The sequence below is a fragment of the Sminthopsis crassicaudata genome, chromosome 2, assembly GCF_048593235.1.
Source record: "Sminthopsis crassicaudata isolate SCR6 chromosome 2, ASM4859323v1, whole genome shotgun sequence".
Lineage (NCBI taxonomy): Eukaryota > Metazoa > Chordata > Mammalia > Dasyuromorphia > Dasyuridae > Sminthopsis > Sminthopsis crassicaudata.
The window spans coordinates 430,621,746-430,643,243 of record NC_133618.1 but is presented as its reverse complement, the minus strand read 5'-3'; the positions used below and the strand labels follow the sequence as shown (position 1 = coordinate 430,643,243).

At 36.2% G+C, this 21,498-nt stretch overlaps 1 protein-coding gene across 8 annotated transcripts in view; it reads left to right on the top strand.

Annotated features, from left to right (window-relative positions):
- The window catches only part of ABLIM3 (actin binding LIM protein family member 3), a 168,775-nt gene that overhangs the window by 48,974 nt on the left and 98,303 nt on the right, over positions 1–21,498 (top strand). For all 8 annotated transcript variants that reach the window (XM_074292126.1, XM_074292127.1, XM_074292128.1 and 5 more), the window contains exon 2: positions 14,653–14,790. In XM_074292126.1, coding sequence (XP_074148227.1) covers positions 14,653–14,790 — 138 coding nt within the window. The remainder of the gene's footprint in view (positions 1–14,652; positions 14,791–21,498) is intronic.

Below are 21,498 nucleotides of genomic sequence, written 5' to 3'. Positions count from 1 at the left end.
TGTCTATATGAATAGTTTTCTTTGTAATTTTGTGTATTTTATTTTATGCATTTAAACACATTATTCTGAGAAGCAGTCCATAGTCTTCAGCAGGCTACCAAAGGAGAGCCTATAACATAGAAAAGGTTACAAATCATGGAAAAAATAATCTCAAAGGACCAGTGACCCTATGACTCATTCTAGATTTTGAGAGGCTATTGTTCCCAAATCCAACTCTATTCTCTGCTGGTTTGGGACTCTGAATGTTGATTTGAGGCTCTATATTTCAAGATGGTACAGTGGATAGAGCACCAAGTCTGGACTCAGAAAGATTTATCTCTCCGAGTTCGAATCTGACCTCAAATACTAGTTGTGTGAACCTGGCAAGCCATTTATTCCTATTTGCCTTGGTTTCCTTATCTATAAAATGAGCTGGAGGAGGAATTGGAAAACTATTCCATTATTTTTGCCAAGAAAACCCCCAAAAAGAGTTCATGAAGACTCAGACATGACTAAAAGAACTGAACGACAACAACAACAACAACAAAAAAAAACCCTTCAAATTGAACAGACAATGAATGAGCGCCTAATCTACTTCATATAAAACATAGAGACATTGAGATAGAAAGATAAGCTAGCCTTGGAGGAGTTTACAGTCTTTTCCTAGGGTCATTGTTCTTAGAATCAAAAGGCCCAGGATCAAATCTGGACCCTGCCACTTTCTGGGTGTATGAGCTTAGACAAACCATGTGTAATCTCAGTTTTTTTTTACCTAAAAAATAAAAAGTATATTAACTGGCTTACCTTACTGGATGGCTGTGAGGAAATAACTTTAAATAAGTGGATTATTATTCATATGACCTGTCATGATATCTTCAGAATTGGTCCTGAGATAGGAATTCTTGGTAATCCCCAGGGGTAAATGAGATTCCTATAAAGGCAATGCCTAATGACATGAAACAGACATGAAAGATTAATTAATCCTTGGCAGTTCTCAAAGTCTTACTATGTATACAAGTCCCTTGTTTATATAAAGTATACACACAGAAGCAAACAGACATCCCTTGGAAACTTCAAATATTCCCAAATTCACAAAAATCAAAGCTCCCAAGAAGAAGAAATGTCTACCTCTTTCGTTCCATAGTAGAATAAAGTAAAACCATATCAACTCCACCCTCACACCAATACCAGAATGAAAAAACTCTAGGGATGGAATGTAAAGAAGAAATAGCCATTTAAGATACTTCATGGTTTACGTCAGTGGAAATACTGAGAATCAACAACATATAAGGAAATGTTATTAAGTTCAATAACCATCTGTTAAGTGTTGTGTAATATGTGTAATATTACTACTGTGTGTAAGAAAAATAATAGTAAACATCTATGTAGCACCTAATCTACCAGAGAAGGAAATGGCAAACCATTCCAGGATCTTTGCCAAGGAAACTTCATGGATAGTATAATCTATGGGATCAAGAAGAATTAAACATGACTGAATAATTCAACATCAACATATAGTACCAATTATGATTCTAAACACTATGTTTACATTTTACTATTATCATTTCATTTTATCCTCACAACTCTGGGAGAGAGGGGCTACTATCCCCATTTTACAGATTTAGAAATGAGTCAAACAGAGGCTAAATGTCTGGAGTTACACAGCTAGTAAGATAAATGTGTGAAGCATTATGTACCAGGAGATGGAATGAGAAAAAAAGAGATTAAATTCATACTTTTGTGGAGTTTATAATGTGGAGGAGCCAGGAAGAAAATAGCATCACATAGTGAAGAGGCAGAATGATGTTGTTGAAGGAACTTTGGGTTTATAGCCAAAAGACCTGGTTCAAATCTTGGCTTTACCACTTGCCACCTGTGTGACCATGAGAAGTTTTAAATCTATGATCCTATAATATTATTACCCTTAAAAATCCCTTTCAATTGTAAAATCCTATAATTCCAGAATTTGGCAACTGAATTGTGGGATGAGTCAAGAATGATTTCCAAGTGCCTGAGTCATTGGGAGTGATGGTGATATCACTGACAAATAGGGAAATCAGAATGAGGAGCTTCTTGAAGAATTTATACTTTATCCTTGAGGTAAAAGGAAACCACTGGAGTTTACTGAGGAGTAGGAGGTCAGAACTATGCTTTATGAAAATCTCTTTGGAAGCTGAGTGGAAGATGGAGTAAAGTGAGAAGAAGCTTGAATCAGGGAGACCAACTGGAAGGTTTTGGAATAATCCAGATGAAAGGTGATAAAGGTGGTGGTTATGTGAGTGGAGGATGGTGTACATACTTGAGAGTTGTTGTAGAAAAAGAAACTTTAATATTTGTTATTTGAATATGTGGAGTGGCTTTTAATTGGATATTTGATGTAAGCTAGATTGAGAAATTGAGGATAACACCAATATTTCATATTTGGAAGACTGAAAGGATGTTGGTCCACTCAAAAGTAATTATGAAGTTCAGCTAGTAGACATGCTATTATGTATTATAAGAAGTAAAGTCCTAGGAACCAAGGAGCCTATGTATCTTGATGGAGATTGTGGATTTCTTGAAAGCATCAAAATCCAGGGATTTGAGAACAGGGCTAATCATAAGTGGGAGAATAATTATTTATCCTAAATGTTTATTCAAAATCAGAAGGTAGCATTTTAAGTGACGTCAGACTTTTATGAGCATGGTGATATACAGTTGCTGTCTGTGTCCTCCATAACTCCTCCCTGAAATCATCTCTCTCCTCCCTGCTTAAGCTGTGGATTCAGACTCATAGGGATTTAGATTTCACAGGGCCCTGAGTGCCCACTGGAGCCCCGAGGAAGTAACCCCACAATTCCTGCCCACCCTGTGCTGTGCACATTTCCTTCCCTAGCCTCAGCCTGCAAGTTCATGGATCTGAATGAATGCAGCCGTGTCAGTCTCCCAGTCTAGTGTTTCACCTTTCAGCTAAGAGCTTCACTGTTTATATCACACTCTCAAGTCACAGCTTCCATCACATCTCCAAGTCAATGTGTCTGCTATTGAAATCACGCCCTCCACCCTGGCACAGCACAGGTGTTCCTGCCCTCTAGTGTGGGTTTCATACAGAACAATAGAATCCCCACTCCCTCCCTACACAGCTCTAAGTCTCCGCTGCTATTAGAATCCTGGGCCAGAGCTAGAAAGGCCCCTAATGGCATAAACCACAGAATATCAGGGCCTTAGATTACAGAATGTGAGAGCTGGAAGGGATCATGACAAATTGAAGAGCCCTTAGAACATAAGAACACAGGCTGCCAGAGCTGGAAATGACTGGATTTAATTTGACAGACATCTATTAAGTGCCCCTTCTGAATTAGGCTCTGTACTAGGTGCCAAGGACACAAAGACAATTTTTTTTAAAAAGCCCTAACCCTTAAGGAGCTTATATGCTAGTGCATGTAAATAGATGAGAAAATATAAAATAATTTGAGGAGGGAGAGAAGATGCTTTTGTTGTAAACTTGAAAGGAAACTAAGGATTCTGAGAGAAATGAGAAGGTAAAAATCAATCAATCAATCTAAAACAGGGAGGTTATCTTTTCAAAAGCTCTATTTATTAAAAAAAATAGCTAAAACTTTCAGTTTGTAAATAAATTCACACTAGGTAGAAAGCTATTTTTTTGCTTTTATTTTTCTGTTTAGTATTTTTCCTTAGAAACATAGAAAGCCTAAACTAGAAAAGAGCCTTAGAATTCAAAATGCAGAACAGTGCTGGAGAATAACTTAAAATCTAGAAAATAGATTATGAAAGCTGGAAGAGACCTAAAAGTTGTTACTTGTCACATCTTGTACTGAAGAGATTGGAAGCTCTGACAGTATGCAGAGTCTCTAAAGGGATCAAGGTATCTGAGAGACTAGATACTGAGCAGATTGAGGCCTCAAACATCAGAACCCAATACATATTATAGAACCCAATGCATGCTTGTAAGGCCTGCCAAGGATACTGGTGTATGCTCCCAAGGCCTGCTATAGAACCCAATGCCTGTCTGTTAAAGAGACAGCTTTTTGGGAGGCCTGATTCTGGAGTTTTGAGTCAGGGAGAGCTTTCAACATTGAAAATATGGAGACAAGTTATCTAAGATGTTGGGCTTTGTCTTGAGATGAAACCATAGAGCTATTGTGATATAGGATTTCAATTGGGTTCCTGAGAACTTACTGATCCTGAACCCTTGCTTCTCCTGCACCAGAACTCCCTACACCACTGGAGAAGTAAATAAAGCTTTGGATTTTGAATTAGGAAAAAACTGGGTTCAAATCCCACTTCATACACTTCTTAGCTATAAGTGAGAAGTCACTTACCTTTTTTATATTTTACTATCCTTATTTGTAAAGTGATGGGCAGAGTGGCCACTCATTAAGGGCTTCCTATGTCCCAGGAGTTATGCTAACTGGACATCCTTCTCCTTCCATTCAGTTAAGTTGTAACTTAACAAGTCATCCTGGAGTCATCCCTCTTCCTCCCTGTCAAGTTTTCTGCATCTCTCTCTCCTTTCTCTCTTCTCATACAGTGACTGCCTTAGTTCAAGCCCTCATCACCTCTCACCTGGACTGCCATAATAACTTTTAAATGATCTCCCCCCACTCGGATCTCTCTCCTTTCTAATCCATCCTTCACACAGCTTCCAAAATAATTTGCCTAAGGCATAGATCTGCTCACATCATTCCCCTAAAAGAAAATCTTCAGTGTCTCCACTTTGCCTCCAGGATAAAAGACAGACTCCTCAGCCAGCTCTGAGGTCCTCTGCAACAGGAGTTCATAACTTTTTCTCTTTCATAGATTCCCTTGGGCAGTCTATGAAACCTATGGACCTTTTCTCAGAACAGTGTTTTTAAGCAATGGAAGGAAAATGTTACATTTCAGTTTGTGTTTAGTGAAAATAAAAGTGAATTATTTTATACTTATAGAACTTCTGAAACCTCTTCCTAGATCCTTTGGGTGGTAGGAAGATTGTCTACGGAACGAAAATCAAGAGTACTTATTTTATAGTATTTAATAGGCATTGTCTGTTATATTTTAGTTTGTGTTTAGTGGAAACAAAAATGGAATTATTTTATACTTATGGAACTTTTGAAATCTCTTCCCAGATCTTTTGGGTGGTGGGAAGATTGTCTATGGAACAAAAGGCAAGAGTACTTATTTTACAGTATTTAATAGGCATTGTCTGGTAGATTTTATATTATTCAATTCACAAACTCTTATTCAATTAAATTACTGGTGTCTTCTTGAACTGTACAGAGTATAAACCATGCCTGAAATGTACTCTTTCCTCATCTCACTTTTGAGATACCTTGTCTTCCTTGAAAGCTCATCTCAGATACCAACTACCTTTTCCTTGAACCTTTCTTGTTGTTCCAGTTAGTAATGCTCTCACCCTTCCTCAAATTATATTTATGTAACATTTATATATGTATATGCATATATGCAAGCATATATTCACACACCATATGTGTGCATATGGTGTGTGACTATATAATTACACACATACACATGTGTGTTAGTATAAATATTTATATATATATGGACAATATAAATGTTTCATATTGTGTATTCCTATATAAATGGGCATATGTGCTTGTATATATCTACATATATACAAAGAGTAACATATATAAATATGTGATGTATAATATTTTACATATTTGCATAATTTTTATACATATAGTGTATATGTAAGTACAAATATGCAATATACATTTGTGTATATAAGTCTATCTAAATGCATAATTTATTTGTATGTGTATTTTCCATACACACATAATGTATATATATTTATACACATCTATATTCATATAACAGACTATAAATGTACTATATATGTATACCTCTCTGTGTGTGTGAATGTTACACTTGAGGCCCCAGGGACATATTTATATTTATTTCTGCCTTTGTATCCCCAGCACTTAGCATGCTACCTTTCATCTAGAAGATATTAACAAATGTTTGTTGAATTGGTTTAAACATAGTTTATAGAATGTCAGAGCTATAGGACCTTGCAACATAAAATAATAACTGACATTTTATATATTGCTTCAATCTTGGCAAAGTGATTAATGTCTGTTGTCTCACTTGAGCCTTGTAGCAGAGCTATGAGAGGTTCCATAATATATCTCTATTTTGCAGATGAAGAAAATGAGGTACTAAGAGTTTAAGAATATTGTGCAGGGTCACACAGCTATGAGAGACAGACTTTGAACCGAATTCTTCCTAACTCCAACTCTAGAACTTTATCCACTATGCCATATTGATGTTCACAGAACATAGAATATCAGGGAATGTTAGAAAATATATAGAATGTCAGAGCTACATGGGTAGTCCAAACTAATATAAAGAAAATGACAATTCTATTTAAATTGATCTACTTATTTGGTGCCATACCAATCAAACTGCCAAAAAATATTTTATTTAGCTAGAAAAAAAGAATTCATCTGGAAGAACAAAAGTCAAGAATATCAAGGAAATTAATGAAAATAAAATACAAAAGGATGGTGGCCTAGCAGTATTAGACCTAAAACTACATTATAAAGCAGTAAAGCAACAGTCATCAAAACTAAGAATCAGTAGAATAGGTTAGATACCTATGACACAATAAATCAATGACTATAAGAATCTAGTATTTGATTAACACCGCCCCCCAAACTCCAGCTTCTGGGATAAGAACTCATTATTTCACAAAACTGGAAAATAACATGTCAGAAACCTACATCTTATTTAGACCTACTTCTCACACCTCACACTAAAATAAGGTCAAAATGGATATATGATTTGGGTGTAATGGATGATGCCATAAGCAAATTAGGAAAGCAAGGAGTAGTTTATCTATTAGAATGTCAGAGCTGGAAGTGAATGTAAGAGAACTAAAAATGAGATAACAACATGGGATCTTAGAACAGGAAAATTAGAACTAAAAAGACACTTCCCACATAGAAAACCAGTGCTGTAAGAACAGAGAGCATCACATCTGGAAGGGACTGTAAAAAGAAGTTGTCTTAGAATTACATTAATTGAATTTGAGTCCCTTTTCCATCATTTATTTAACCATATGACTGTGGGTCATATGACCTTTCCTTCTCTGAACCTCAGTTTCCTAATCTATAAAAAGAAACAAAAATATTTACATTACTCACCTCACACAACCATTATGAGAATCAAAAGAGATAAAAGATTTTGTAAATATAAAGGTCTTATGAAATATGAATATTATTATTTTTGTGGATTAGCTTGAATGATATCATTATGTTATCTATCAAGAAAAAGTTGGTTAAATAAAATGATCTTGTTAAGAAATCTTATGGGCAAATTTAACCTACTTAAATGAACAAATTATTTTTAGGCACTCTAGATGGGCCAATTTATAAGCAATTGATATGCTAATTATAAATTGGTCTCACCCATGAGAGACAGCCTGCTGTAGTGGATGGAGTGTTGACCTCAGAATTTGTAAATGACCAGGATTTGAGTCTGGTCTCTAAAATCTATTGGTTATATGACTTCTCAGCAGATTCTTTAGCTTTCCCAGTACTCTAGACAACTTTATTGTTGTGCTGTTTTGGTACAGGCTGTATCCATGAAATCTCAAATACAGTCTCCATTCCTACCCTCATCAGGGCTATTCACCTGTGGGGTGTGTGTGTGTGTGTGTGTGTGTGTGTGTGTGTGTGTGTGTGTGTGTGTGCTAAATTTCAGAAATACATCTACAGATCCCTTGGAGCCCATGGACCCCATATTAAGAATCCCTGAATTAAACTGATTCCTCTAACTTCTTTGGAACAAATATTAATCAATTAAATTCTAATTGCTTTAATCTGAAAGCAAAATAACTTTTTTTCTAATAATATTATTTTCACACACACAAAAGGTATCCCATTGTGTTTTCACTTATTTGGAGTCTGAAAAGATAAAATTACATATATATATATGTGTGTGTGTGTATTCACAAACATTTCTGTGTACATATATGTATTCATGTGTATATTGTATATATATGCACAATTTGGCATGTAAACACTAAAGTACTCAAATGATTCTGGGAATCCCATTGATTTGTACATCCCTTCACAATGAAGATCCAGTCTGACACATGGCTGCCCATCCTGTTGGATTCTTGTCCATGTCCTCTCATGAGATTACTACAGGATATCCACCCAAGGCACTGGAGACCTGCCTAGCTTTCTGATGAGAAAACCAGTGAAACACTTACTACCTATCCTCTCTTCTTCTTGCCATCTGACCTACCTATTTTCTCTTCCCATCTCCTATTTCCCTAAGATTTTTTACTCCTGATTTTCTTTGAAGCTCCATAATAATAATAATAATAATAATAATAATAATAATAATAATAATAATAATAATAATAATAATAAAATCCACCACCCTTGCTATTGGTTTGAGATAGTATACTGCTGTGAGGTGACTGCCCTTTCTCTAATAATTCCCACTCACTATTCAAGATTGAAGTTTCAGATCCACAGGCTCTGGCTTGTCTGGTCAGATTAGCCTGTGGCCAGTTCTTATCAGTGAAGTCCACTACCCTTCCTGACCATCTTGGATCAGCATTAACCTTTTCTCACCTCCTGTCATTCAAAGACATAAATAGTCCTTCCTTTTCCAGGAATGTGGAAGATAAATCACCATTCTCTTGAACTAATACCCAGAGGGTCTGACAACCAAACACATGAGGGTTCCTTAGGAGGTACCCAGTCTCCCATAAGGGGGATTCTTACTGTACTAGTAATGTTAATAATTGACATGCTTATAGTGCTTTAAAATTTATTAAACATTTTTCTTGGAACAATTCTAGTAAATAAGATTGTATAAATATTATTATATTAACCCCATTTTATATATAATAAAACTGAGGCTTGGAGGGTGAAGTAATTTGCTCAGAGTTAACAGACCAAATAAATATTAAACTCTGGAGCTCTGACTACAAATGAATTAGAAAACTTTTGTAGGAAATGAAAATAATTTTTCCATCAGTTTATATACATTGCTAATCATTTTAGTCTTTCCTACTTTTTGATTGAGGTAGGAGAGAGAATTCTAAAAAGAAAAGAAGTCAAGTCAACAAGCATTTATTAAGTGCCTAATATATTCCAGGCATTGAGCTAATCTCTAGGGAATACATAAAAAGGGGAAGAAAATCCCTGCTGTCAAAAAGCTGAGTCTAATTAGGGAAACAACATGCAAACAACTATGTAAAAATAAGATAGTACAAAAAATACTGAAGATAATGTCAGGCTCACAAACTAGGTGTCGTGCTCTAATCTTCATTCTCACACTCATATCCAATCTGTTTCCTCAAATCTTGTTTCTACTATTGAGAGATGTTTGTAAGCCCGAGTTTGCAAGACTAGGAAATTAGCTGTACCCGATGCAGTAATAGCGAACTTAAAGAGGGAAAATTTTAGGTAAAAGATAATGAGTTCAGTTTTGGATATAGGTTGAGTTTAAGATGGCCATAAGATTGACAATTCAAAATAATAAATAGACAGTTGAAAATATAAAACTGGTAGTCAGTTGAGAAGTTAGAGTTGGATAAATAGATCTAAGAATCATTTGCATAAGGATGATAATTGGATCCATGGGAGGTGATGAGAAAAAATATAAAGGGAGAAGAGAAAAGGGCCCAAAACAGTCTTGGGAGACACCCAGAATTGATTAGTACAATCTGAATGAAAATCCAAGTAGATTGAAAGGAAGTAATCATATAGATAGAAGGAGAATCACAAGAGAAGACTGTCACAAAAACCTAGAGAAAAGAGAATGTCAAGGAGAAGAGAATGATTAACAGTGGCAGTGGCTGCCAAGAGGTCAAGAAAGCTAAGAAATTAAAAAAAAAAAAAAAAGACCATTACATTTGATAATTAAAATATTCTTGGCAGGGGCAGCTCGTTGGTGTAGTGGATAGAGCACTAGCCCTGAAGTCAGGAGAATCTGAGTTCAAATCTGGTCTCAGACATTTAATACGTCTTAGCTGTGTGACCCTGGGCAAGTCACTTAATCCCAATTGCCTGGGGGGGGGGGGGGAGAAAAGAGGATGGAGGGAGGAGAAACCATACCAGGCTTGAAGAAGGATAAAAAGATTTATAAAAATTGATGGGGTGAGTGGGATAATGCATTTATTGGGGAGCTATAAAAAATTACTTTGTGGTATTAGTTGAGACTGTTTAACATAAATCAGTAGTGGATGTAGTAAACATGGTTTCATATTTTTCTCCATTTTCAATCAACAGCACAAGTAGAAGTAAAAGCAGTGAATTGTGGAAGTAATCCAAGACTGAGGCTTGGCAGGGCCGAGTTGGTGATAAAATAAAAAGGCAAGGAACTCAAGAGAGGAGGCCAACATAAAGTTGAATTAGTTCACCAAAAAGTTAAGATTGGGAATAGACTATAGATGGTCTGAAACATAACTAACAGGGAATATATTAGAAGTTATAGTGAATATGAAGTACAGGATGAGGGGATTCAAGGAAGAGGGGAAAGTGAAATCACAATTGATTCTGATCTAATGAGGGAACTTCAAAGTTCATGAATAGGGAAGTAGAACACTTGTAAGTGATGGCAAGATCAAAGATATGACCATTTCACTGTGTAACTCTGAATAGCTTATCTGCAATGAGTAGATTGAAGAATTGAGAGAGTGAGGTGTTTGAGGATATATTAATATGTATGGAAAAAACATCTCAGAACAGGAGTTAAGAAGAGAGAGACTGTGAAAGAGGCATTAAACTTGTTAAGTGAAGGAAATTATTCCAGAGGTTAGGGACAACAGCCAAAAGAATCTTGATTCAGTGATAAATAAATGAATCTCAGAGGAGGGGTTACCAAGTGATGGTGGTTAGATACCCTAGAAATAGCAATAGAAAGCAATGAGTATTCCAATCCTCTGCCATCACCTGTGAAGTGAGAATCTGAATAGAAGTGCAGCCAGTGCTGAAAAGGGTGGCTATGCTATCATTAGGAGGCAGCTAATTTGGGGTAGATAGAACATTGGAGCTAGAGTCAGAAAGACCTGAGTTCTAAACCTACCTCAGAGACTTATAATAAGTCTGTGATTCTAAGGTAATTCTCTTAGACTGTCTGCCTGAGTTTTTTTTTCTTTCTGTAAAATAGGAACAATAATAGCACTTACCTCCCAGTGTTGTTATAAGATAAAATGAGATAATACTTATAAAATACTTTTCAAATTTTCAAGTGCTATAAAATGCTTCTTTTCATTATTCTTATTCTTCCTATTCCTATTCTTATTATTATCAGGAGGGATCCTGGTTTCAGTGAATGTAAGGCAATGAAAGGAGTGGAAAGGGAAAAAAAAAAAGTTAAGATGAAAATTAATTTGTTGCCTATGGAAAAGAAATTCCAGAGGGCCTAGGGGAAGGAATAGGTAACTTTAGAATGGGATGTTGAGTTTTGATTTAAGGAGAACAGCAGGAAGGAGGAGGAAAGGAAGAAAGTAGTTTCTGAATATCTTCAGATCTTACAATGTGATTAATTTTTGTGAATGTTCCATTTGTTGAAATTGGGACATCAGCTCTCATATGGAAGCCTATAGATTTGAGGGACCTTATAGGTCAAAACTATCGCTCATAAGCTGCCCTGAAAATATTCTCTTTTATTATCAAATGAAAGACACAGTCCCATTTCTCCCATCACTACCACTACCACCAAAAAAAAAAAAAAAGTTTTTCATCAAACAACATGAAAAATAAAGTGATAAAGGAAAAATTCATCCACATTCCTACAATACCAGACTTTCAAACATGTGTGACCCTTTGATTGGCCAAAGGAACTGAAGCAAATACTACAATGCCCTCCCCTCCAATCACTTGAGATCTTCCCCCTACATTTTCTCAAATATTTTACCCAAAACTTGTAACGTGCTCTCCCGGCAGTTACAATTACTAGTCTGTCCTAGACCCACCAGAGTACCTTTGACCACTGTCCTTTGCAGTGTGAACTCTACCCAGCTCGCCTCCTCTGAGGCCTTCAAAGGTCTCTGGCCACAATCTCTTGAATCTATAGCTTAATAACCGGTAGCGCACTCAAGAACAGCCACGTGTAATCTTAAAAGCCTTTATTATACCTACTCACATAATGCCCTGACTGATGCCCTGACTTGTTGGTTCCCTAGTGAACACCTGGTCAGAAGACCCACGTGTTCACTACCAAAACCCTTACCTCTTTTGGCTATCCATCTTGGCTTGGCCACCCAGGCTAGGGAGCCAGGGTGAAGAGCGCCAGGTTAAAGAGAGCGCTTGCTGCCTGCAGTAGGCTTACATAGGGCCTGTGAGGTTACACACACAGCCAATCAGCAAGAGAGTCACCCATTACGAAGCTATCTCAAAATGGACAGGATCCCACCTACAAGGCAGTCCTAATATCCATAGAAATTACTTCCGGATCACTCAATCTCCCAATGCACTGTGGCGCCCATTTAAAGGGCTCTTACAAAAACTAATTGGAATAATTACTCATATTTCTTTAGCAATTTGAGGTTAATAAAATACCATATTTTCTCTATTATAATTCTATGAAGCAGATAATATGTGTTTTATCATTCTTGAAGGGAACACACATGGAGAAAAATAAATTAAAATATATATACACATATGTATACATATATATAAATATATACATATATAAATACATACATATATATGCATATATACATATGTGTATGTATATACACACATTATTAAGAGTATATATCAGGAACTTTTGTGGCTAAAGTACCACATATGGCCAAGTCAAATCACATTTTATACTGTAGGATTTTTGGTGTGACTTTGTAATGCTTTATTGAGAGTTGTATCTTTTTTGTCTTCTGGATGTGTTGTCTCTGATGAACAAGTCTCCTTTGCTGAAAATGCTAGACACTTTATTTTCTCTGCTGGGTATCTCGGCTGGGTTTATGGTCACCAAGTTCCTCTCTACTTTAATTTCTTGTGTTCCCTGTTCATCTTTCCTAAGGTGTAGTGACTATAAAATTTCCCCTAACAAGAGATCAGTAATTACTGGGGGTGGACAGAAAAATCAAGAATTTTTTGAGTATTAGGAAGCTCTTTTGGGACACAACCAAGCCTGTGAGCTAGCATACCTAACTAAAGGACACAAAAAAAAGCTAGTCAGAGTACTTCTAAGGTAAGATTGTCTGTCCATTTGATTGCCTTTGTCTGGTGCTCATTCAACGACCGATACAACTATTTTGACTGTTTCAGAGAATTCTCCTTATCTCTTGTTTTAAGTCCCTGTATCTTCTGCCCTCTCAAAAATTATTAGAAATTCTTTGAAAACAAAATAGAAACAGTAAAGGAGGGGGTGTGTATATATGTGTGTGTATGTAGGTAAGTAGGTCACTCCTAAAATCCTCTTTGAAATACAAATATATCTGAGCAAAAACAGGGATAAAAGCTAAAAAAAAAAAGTGGCAAGGCTATTTCACTCCAGCCTATTGACCCATTTACCTATATAGAATCACAAAAATTTATCAGGCTATAAAGTCTAGCCTATACTCTAAAGGAGTTCCCAATGTAATATACAAGACTAGTGATCATCCAGTTTCTAAAATGAAGAACTCTGGTCTTTATGTATATCAAATGAGATAATATTTGTTAAGCAGCACTTAGCACAGTGTCTTAAGCATAGTAGGCCCATAGAAATGCTTATTCCTTTTCCTACGTTTGTTAGTACTTAGTAAGTAGTAGGCACACCATAGGTGCTATATAAATGTTCTTTTCTTTCCTTTTCCTTATATCTGATAGTATTTAGTATCATAATTGGCACATAGTTGGTACTATATAAATGCTTGTTCCCTTCCCCTTTGTCTGCTAGTGCTTAATACAGTGGCTGGCACATAGTAGGCAATTAATAAATGCTAGTTAACTATCTGACAATAATAAAAACCTGTTAGTTTTTGTGCTCTATTGTTTTCCTCTATATTTGAAAAAAAAAATGTACCTTTCCCATAAAGAGGTCTTTCTGATACTATATTCAATCCATCAACAAGCATTTATTAACCATTATTATTAGGCATTCTTGAAATAGTCTCAGCCCTTAAGAAGCTTCTGTTTTATCAGCGGAAACAATATGTATATATAGAGGTCTATATAGATAAAATAAATTCAAGGTAATTTGGAGGAGTGAAGTTATTAGAAGATATGGGAAGGGGGCTAAGAAAGGATTTGTGTTGAAAGTAGTTCTTGAGTTGGGTTTTGAAGGAAAACTAGGAGTTTTGAAAGATGGAGATAAGAGATTGAATGGAGATGGAAGATGGAGTGCTACTTGGAAGGAACAGTAAGAAAGCCAGGTTGGTTGGACCAGAGAGTACATGTAAGAGAGTATTGTATAAAATATTCTTTTATCTGTCCCAAGGCTGGGAAAGGACAGGTCAGATTACTGGTGCAGGGGGAATATTCCCAGTATTTGTTGTCACATGACAGCTTCCTGTAAACAGTAGATAATCCAAAGTGTGACTAACCAAGGGAAGAGAGATTACAAGTTTGATTGTGGTGCACTGGGTTTTTCCTCTTGGGAGCCACAAACAGTGGCCAGTTTCCAAGGCTCTGGATGCTAGTGTATAAATTTTTTATGAAGAGAATTGGCTTTACTTGATAATGACCCTGTTTTTTTTTTTTTTTTTCATTTTCACAGTTCCTTATCAGCAGAACCCTTACAACCCTGGGGGAGGCACCAATGTAATCCAATGCTATCGCTGTGGAGACACTTGCAAAGGGGAAGTTGTCCGCGTGCAAAATAACCATTTCCACATCAGGTGTTTCACCTGTCAAGGTAGGAGATCCAGTTCTACTGCCCAAACTCCTAAGCATGATGAAACCCCTTGATAGGCCAGAGGAGCTAAAGCAAACATTGCACCCCTCCCAATAACTTGAGGTCTTCCCCCTATATTGTCTCAAAAATTTAACCCAATCCCACAAATGGGAATAATTGCAATTTGAGATTTATAAAGTATTATATTTTTTCCCATTATAATCCTATGAAGCAGGTAACTTCTAGCTTTAACAGATGAGGAAACTGAGGCTCACAGAAAGTATTTAGGCTCTCATAACTAGTGAGTAATTGAGTCAGGATTTGAACTCAGGTCTCTTCATTTTAAGTCTCATACTCTTTCCTCTATATTATGCTTCCTACTTCATGCAGAGCCCTGTGCTTGGTGCTGGGGGAAATATAAAATGGAGATAAGAAAAATGTCTCTGTACTTGGTCTCTTGGTATTTTCTTACAGAGGTCTATTTTCAAACACAAAGGAAGATTCTGAGTGTGAGATGGCAGGATCTAGGGCCTAGGGAGATTGATTATCTTGAAAGCTCAGATTATCTAATTTAATTCAGTGCCCCAAAGTGCCATGATTTAATTAATGGAGGTACCACTTTCATCATGCATATGACACTTTAGAAAGTGGCACTTCATAAGTTAATGGGACCTCAAGTAGTTTATCAAGTAGTGGTCAACTCAAATTCAGGAACCTTCTTTGTCTTAAACTATCAAATGATCTTTAATAACTAGATGATAGATTTAGAGAGAGGGAGGATCTTGGGATCCATTTTGTCTAATTCCCATTTTGTCAAGGTCCTATAAAGCTTAAAACTCTTATATAAAACCACACAGATATTAAGCATCAGAGCTGGAATTTATACATAGGTCCTCTAACTCAAGAACCAGTGAAATTGTGCCAAATCCTGTTTTAAACCTTGTATTAAGATTTTTGGTCTGGCAGATTCTTTTCCTTGAGGTTGGGAATTATTCTCCCTCTATGAAGTGTTCCTTACACCCTCTATTCAATAATGCTTTCTCCTCTCAGACCTTACATAACATTTTGTTTTGCTCCTTTCTAATGCACTTGTTATATGCTTATTTCAATTCACCTCCTCTCACCCCCATCAAATTATAAACTCCATTAGGAAATATATCATGATTTATCTAGACTTCATTATCTTCCCAAAAAAGGCCTGTAAATCTTAGGCACTCAAAGTATTTGTCCAATATTGAGTGAACAGGAAACTATAAGAAGAGCTGGCTATAGCAGAATGAAGGTTTTGAGTTTTTTCCTGTGATGTGACTTGGCTAAAACATTTTTGCTTTCTAATACGTTACTCATTAATAAGCCAAAAGGGCCATAGATTTAGAACTGGAAAGCATTGCAGAGGCCACTAATTATCTCACTTTGCCAATGAGGAAATGGAGATTTAAGTGACTTTTCCAGGGTCACTCAGATAGCAACTGGCAAGCATGAACTATGCTCCATGATTTAATTGATGTGTGCACTTAACTTCCCCTACTAACTTCTATGTGTAGTATCACATAAATGGAATTCATGAGTTGCTGTTGACAGAGCAATTCGTCTATTAGTAGTCATTCCTCTAATAATGCATGTTTACCTCAATTTCAAACAGCAAGGCACAGAGTTCATCAACAGGCCTAGTCTCGAAGTTTTTCCAGATTGTTACAGCCTAGCCAAGCTTGTGAGAACCCAGAAGCTCTTCCTCATCACAGAGAGGCAGTGGAAGAGAGTTATTTAACATCTGGGGGGAAATACCATTTATGTTATTACACTGAATTGATAGCATCTGGTAGATCATAGCTTCTGGGCAAAAAATATGAATGTCTCTGAGAACAACTGTTTTCTGGATAATTTTGATTTCCTTCTCTGACAGTAACAATCTTAGGAGATTTGGGATAAACAGGAGCTATGTCCCATGTTAATTTTATGAAGTGTTTTGATTCAGAACAGATGGATTGTGGATTATCTATAATCTTTGTGGCTGATGTTAGGATTCATAGAATCCTATTTGAAAGAGACAGTGGGGAGTTTTCTGCCCAGCCTCCTACTCAATGCAAGAGATTCTTTTACAGCATCCCCAAAGAATGGTCAACCTAGTGGAACCAACTCATGAAGTAGCCTAAATATTTAATTTCCAGATAGTTCCAATTTTTAAATTCTTCATTATAGTAGCTAAATTCTCTCTCTCAGTCATCTCCATCTACCAAATTAAGAGATCTATTCTCAGGCCTAGAGCCCAGGCAGGTCCTTCTGGAGCCCATTCTCATCAGTGGCTCCTACCTCTAGTCACCTGGCCAGCCTAACCCAAACCTCCCAATTTTTTTGATTCTATAAACCTACACAGACAAGCAAAATCATAAAAAGCTAGATCTAGGGCTAGCAGTGACCTTCAAGACCATCTAGTCCTATCTCTCCATTTTACAGATGAGGAAACAGAAACTTAGAGAGTTTAAGTGATTTATTTGAGCCACACAGGTAGTGGTAGAGTCTGGATTTGATCTTAAGTACCATGTTCCAAATTAGGAAAACTCTAGCACTCTTTCTATGGCACCATGCAATTTCCTCATGAGTGATCACCATTTTCTTAGGAATATAGAAGAAAAACCACATTTATCTTGGACCACTGTCTGAATCAATGATCCCTAGGGAAACACTTTTGATTACAAAAAAGAGAAAGTTTGAATCAAACACCTTATTTTAGTTCTTCCCTATGGAGCCAGGCAGAACAAATATAAATGAATGAATGAGTGGAAAAATCACTTAGGAAACACTTACTGTATGCTAGTTACTATGAAAAGGACTTGATCATACAACTGCAAAAAGGAAGGCAGTTGCTGCTCTCATAGAGCTTACATTCTAATAGGAGAAGATATCTAGTAAAAAATGGTACATCTGGGTTGAGTATTTTGGTTAGGAATGATAGAGTCATATGGAAAATGAATAACAAGGCTTTTCTAGGAGTGATAGAGTTGTTTTGATTACTGCTCCATATGACATCCCTTTATGTATTTGAAGATATTGGTCATATCCTCCACTAAGCTTTCTCTTCTTCAAGTTAGACACTCCATGTGGTTTTGAGCTTGGTCACTGTTCTGGAAATGTTATGCTGCGCAAATATCCCTTCTAAGATGTGGTGCTCAGAATTAAGCACAAAGCTTTAAGAATTATATGAGCAGGAGAGATGATTATCAACTTCCTTGTCCTAAACAATAACTTTCTGTGTAAAGCAATCTAAGACATATAAACAAATTAGCAATCCCTATCACCTCATTGATATTGATAAACTTGGGATCAACTAAGACCTGGAATCTTTTCATGTAAATTATTATCAGTTCTGGTCTCCCCTTTCCCACATCCACCAATTCCATGCACCTTAACAGCCAGTAGACATTTAGGAAATATGTATAAAATTCAGGTGGGCCTTAGTTGAATAAATTTTGGAAAGTTAAACTATCACAGAAAAATGTCACAATAAGTATATTAGACACTAATTTTCTATTTTGCTTGACTTTTATTTGTGGTTCCTTTTCCATTTGTTTATGCAGGCATCCTCCATATAAAATAATTGTTAATAGTAATGATAACAATAACTCACATTTTAATAGTACTTTGAATTTTACAAAGTGCTTTTCTCATAGAAAGATGTAAAAATGAGGGTCCATCTAGTTCAACCATTTCATTTTTTCAAAAATGAAGAAACTGAGGCACAACAATATGATGTAACTGACCAATGATCATTTGGATGGCAAGTGATGGGACCAGGCATAGAACCCAGGATCTTTGATATCACATCCATTGCTCCTGGAATTGCTTCAAAGTTTAGAAGAGAAGTAATGTGAATTCTAATATTCACATTTTAAAGACTGGAAATCTGAGTTACATAGAGATAAAAGAAGAGCAAGCAAAAAACAAAAAAACAAAACAAAACAAAAAAACCTCATAGAGTCCATAGTCAGTGATTGAGACAAAATCCAATCCCAGGTTTGCCAATTCCTGGTCTATCTTTCTATTATTTCTTGTCAACATAAAAGGGAATAAAATTGTGATGATAATTTAATTCCATAAAAGCATCAAGGCACAATGGAAAAGAACATTGGACTTAAAGTTGAAAGATACAAGTCTGTGTTCCAAATCTTATATTTCCTGGCTATGACATCTAACATCTTTAGACCTCAATTCCCTTATCTGGAAAATGAGATAATAATATTCATACCATGAACTTCATGAGTTTGTTGTTAGGAAAACTCATTACAAGCTATAAAGTGTTATAAAATATTTTATTTTTATTAGCAATAAAAATGTTACAAATGGGCAGTTGGTTAAATGATATTATAGGATTTTACAACTTTATAAGGTGGTTTAGTTGTAATTCACTAACTATGTGCTTATGAAATGATGGTGTATGGGGCAAGATTATAGGATTATATACAGAATTTAGTCTGTAAAGAGATGATCTGATCCGATTCTTTGTAGAGAAAATTATTTTTCTACAGGTCACAAGAATAAAACTCAATGTTTGAATGCATGTTCCCTGATTACAAATCCGGTTTTTTTTTTCATGTTACAACAGAGCCAATATCTGTCTATTCTAAGAATATGAGAACCATATGCTTACCTGATGGTGAAATTATTTCCCAACCTTTTTACACACACACACACACACACACACACACACACATACACACACACACACGTGTATACACGTGTATATACTTGATTCTCACAACAACTCTGGGGGAGTAAGTGCTATTATTAGTCTCCTTTTTTAGATGAATAAACTGAGGCTTGCAAGATATTTAAGAATTTGCCCAGTTTAAGAGTATAAGAGTTTTATCTGCCTGGTAAGTGTTTGATTCAAGATTTGACTCAGGTCTTTCTGGCTGCACCACCCAATTTCCTTTATTTTCTCCTGCCTGCTGGAGAGAAAGAGTAGAATTATCCTCCTCACCCTCCTCACTTTCTCCCTCCAGTTTTAAGTCACTGACACTGTTGTTCTATGGTGACTGGGCTGTCTAGTTTTTGAATACTAGACACCATGATTTCTGAGCCATACAAGAGATTCTACAGATATCTTCAAATGCATCTTAAGTTGTCACTTTCTAACCCTTGGTGATAGAATGTGAGAGTTGAATTAGAAATTATATAGTTCAATCCTCTTAATGTTAAATTTAGGGAAACCAAGTCCCTGGGAGGCCTAGTGATTCAACCCTAGCTAAACATTATCAGGAACTACTTATAATTTTGGTGTAACTTTCAATTAAGTTTATTTTGAGAAAAATTAAAGTTTTTGAGGCTCCTATAAGATATCTTGGAATCACAGAGTTAAAAAGGATTGCTCTTCTTTCTATTTGTGCCCAGTGGTTTTGACTTCTTTGGGTAATTATATGCTTATTATTATGCTTCACATGGCTTACAAAACCTTTTTACGTTCTTTAACTTATTTAATATTTATACAATCACAGGAATTGAAGGAGGCAGGGATTGTTATTTTTATTTTACAGAGAGGGAAACAGAGACCAGAGTGTTGAAATGACTTGCCTGAACTCACATAGCCAGAACTCAAAACCTGATTTCTGGATTCTTACAGAGCTGAGACTGTATTGGGTTCTCCTATATTGTCTTTTCCAAGACTAGTCTTGACTCCATTTTTAATGTTCAGTTTGAACAAATTTTTATTGCCACGTGCAAGATATCACATTAAGTATTGGAAGTGGGGAAACAAAGATAATGTTTAAATAATCATGCATAAGGAATAAAAGATAGAAAACAAGGAAAAAAGGAAGTGGTACTAGTGCTACTTTGTAGTTGACATCAATTTGGACAAGTAATGCAAGAGAATAAGCTTAAATCAGAAGACCTAAGTTTCAGTGCTAGTCACTTACAAGTTTGATGACTTTGGGAAAGCCACCGAAGCACTCTGTAAGTCAGTTCCCCCAGTAAAATTAGGGAGTTCTTACATTACAGATTTAGAGCTGGAAGGGAGCTTAAAGAAATCTAGGCCTGTCCATCCATTTTATAGATGAAGAGGTTAAAGAAGTGAAGTTACTTGTCTGAGCTCACATGGGAAGCAAAGGGCAAATAGGATTGAAATCTATATTATCCCATTCCAAATCCATTGTTCATTCACTGTACTACATTCCTCAAAGTGAGACAGGGAGAAGCTAACTACATTATTAAAGACTCTCATAGCTAGTACAAAGAAGTAACTTCTCCTATTACAGTCCATCTCCCAGACTGAAACATCCAAATCCACCCCAGCTTTTGAGATCCTTCCCCCATGAGAGGCCAAAGGGACATGGCTATAGCCTCCAAAGGAAGATGGAATCAAAAGTCTCAAACCAAGGCTTGAAACTCATTAGATTAGTCAGGGAATTCTCCCAATCAATACTTGGGCAACTTCTTAACCTCTCTGGGTTAAGTGCCAAGCACTAGGAATACAAATACAAGCAAAAAGAAAAGTAATCCCTGCCCTCAAAGAGCTTACTGTCTAATGGGTGAATATAATATATTAAAGGTAACTGACAAGTGAGATTGGTATGGAATAAGCAGAAATAGAAAAAGGGGGCATGGTAGAGAAAGTCCAGAAAATCAGACATGGAGGCTGGAGACTTAGAGCAAAACTCATCCATGCTCTCTCATCTTGTGTGATTCTTGTGCCTAAAAGCTTCATAAATCCTCCATAGAAGATCTACTGAATGT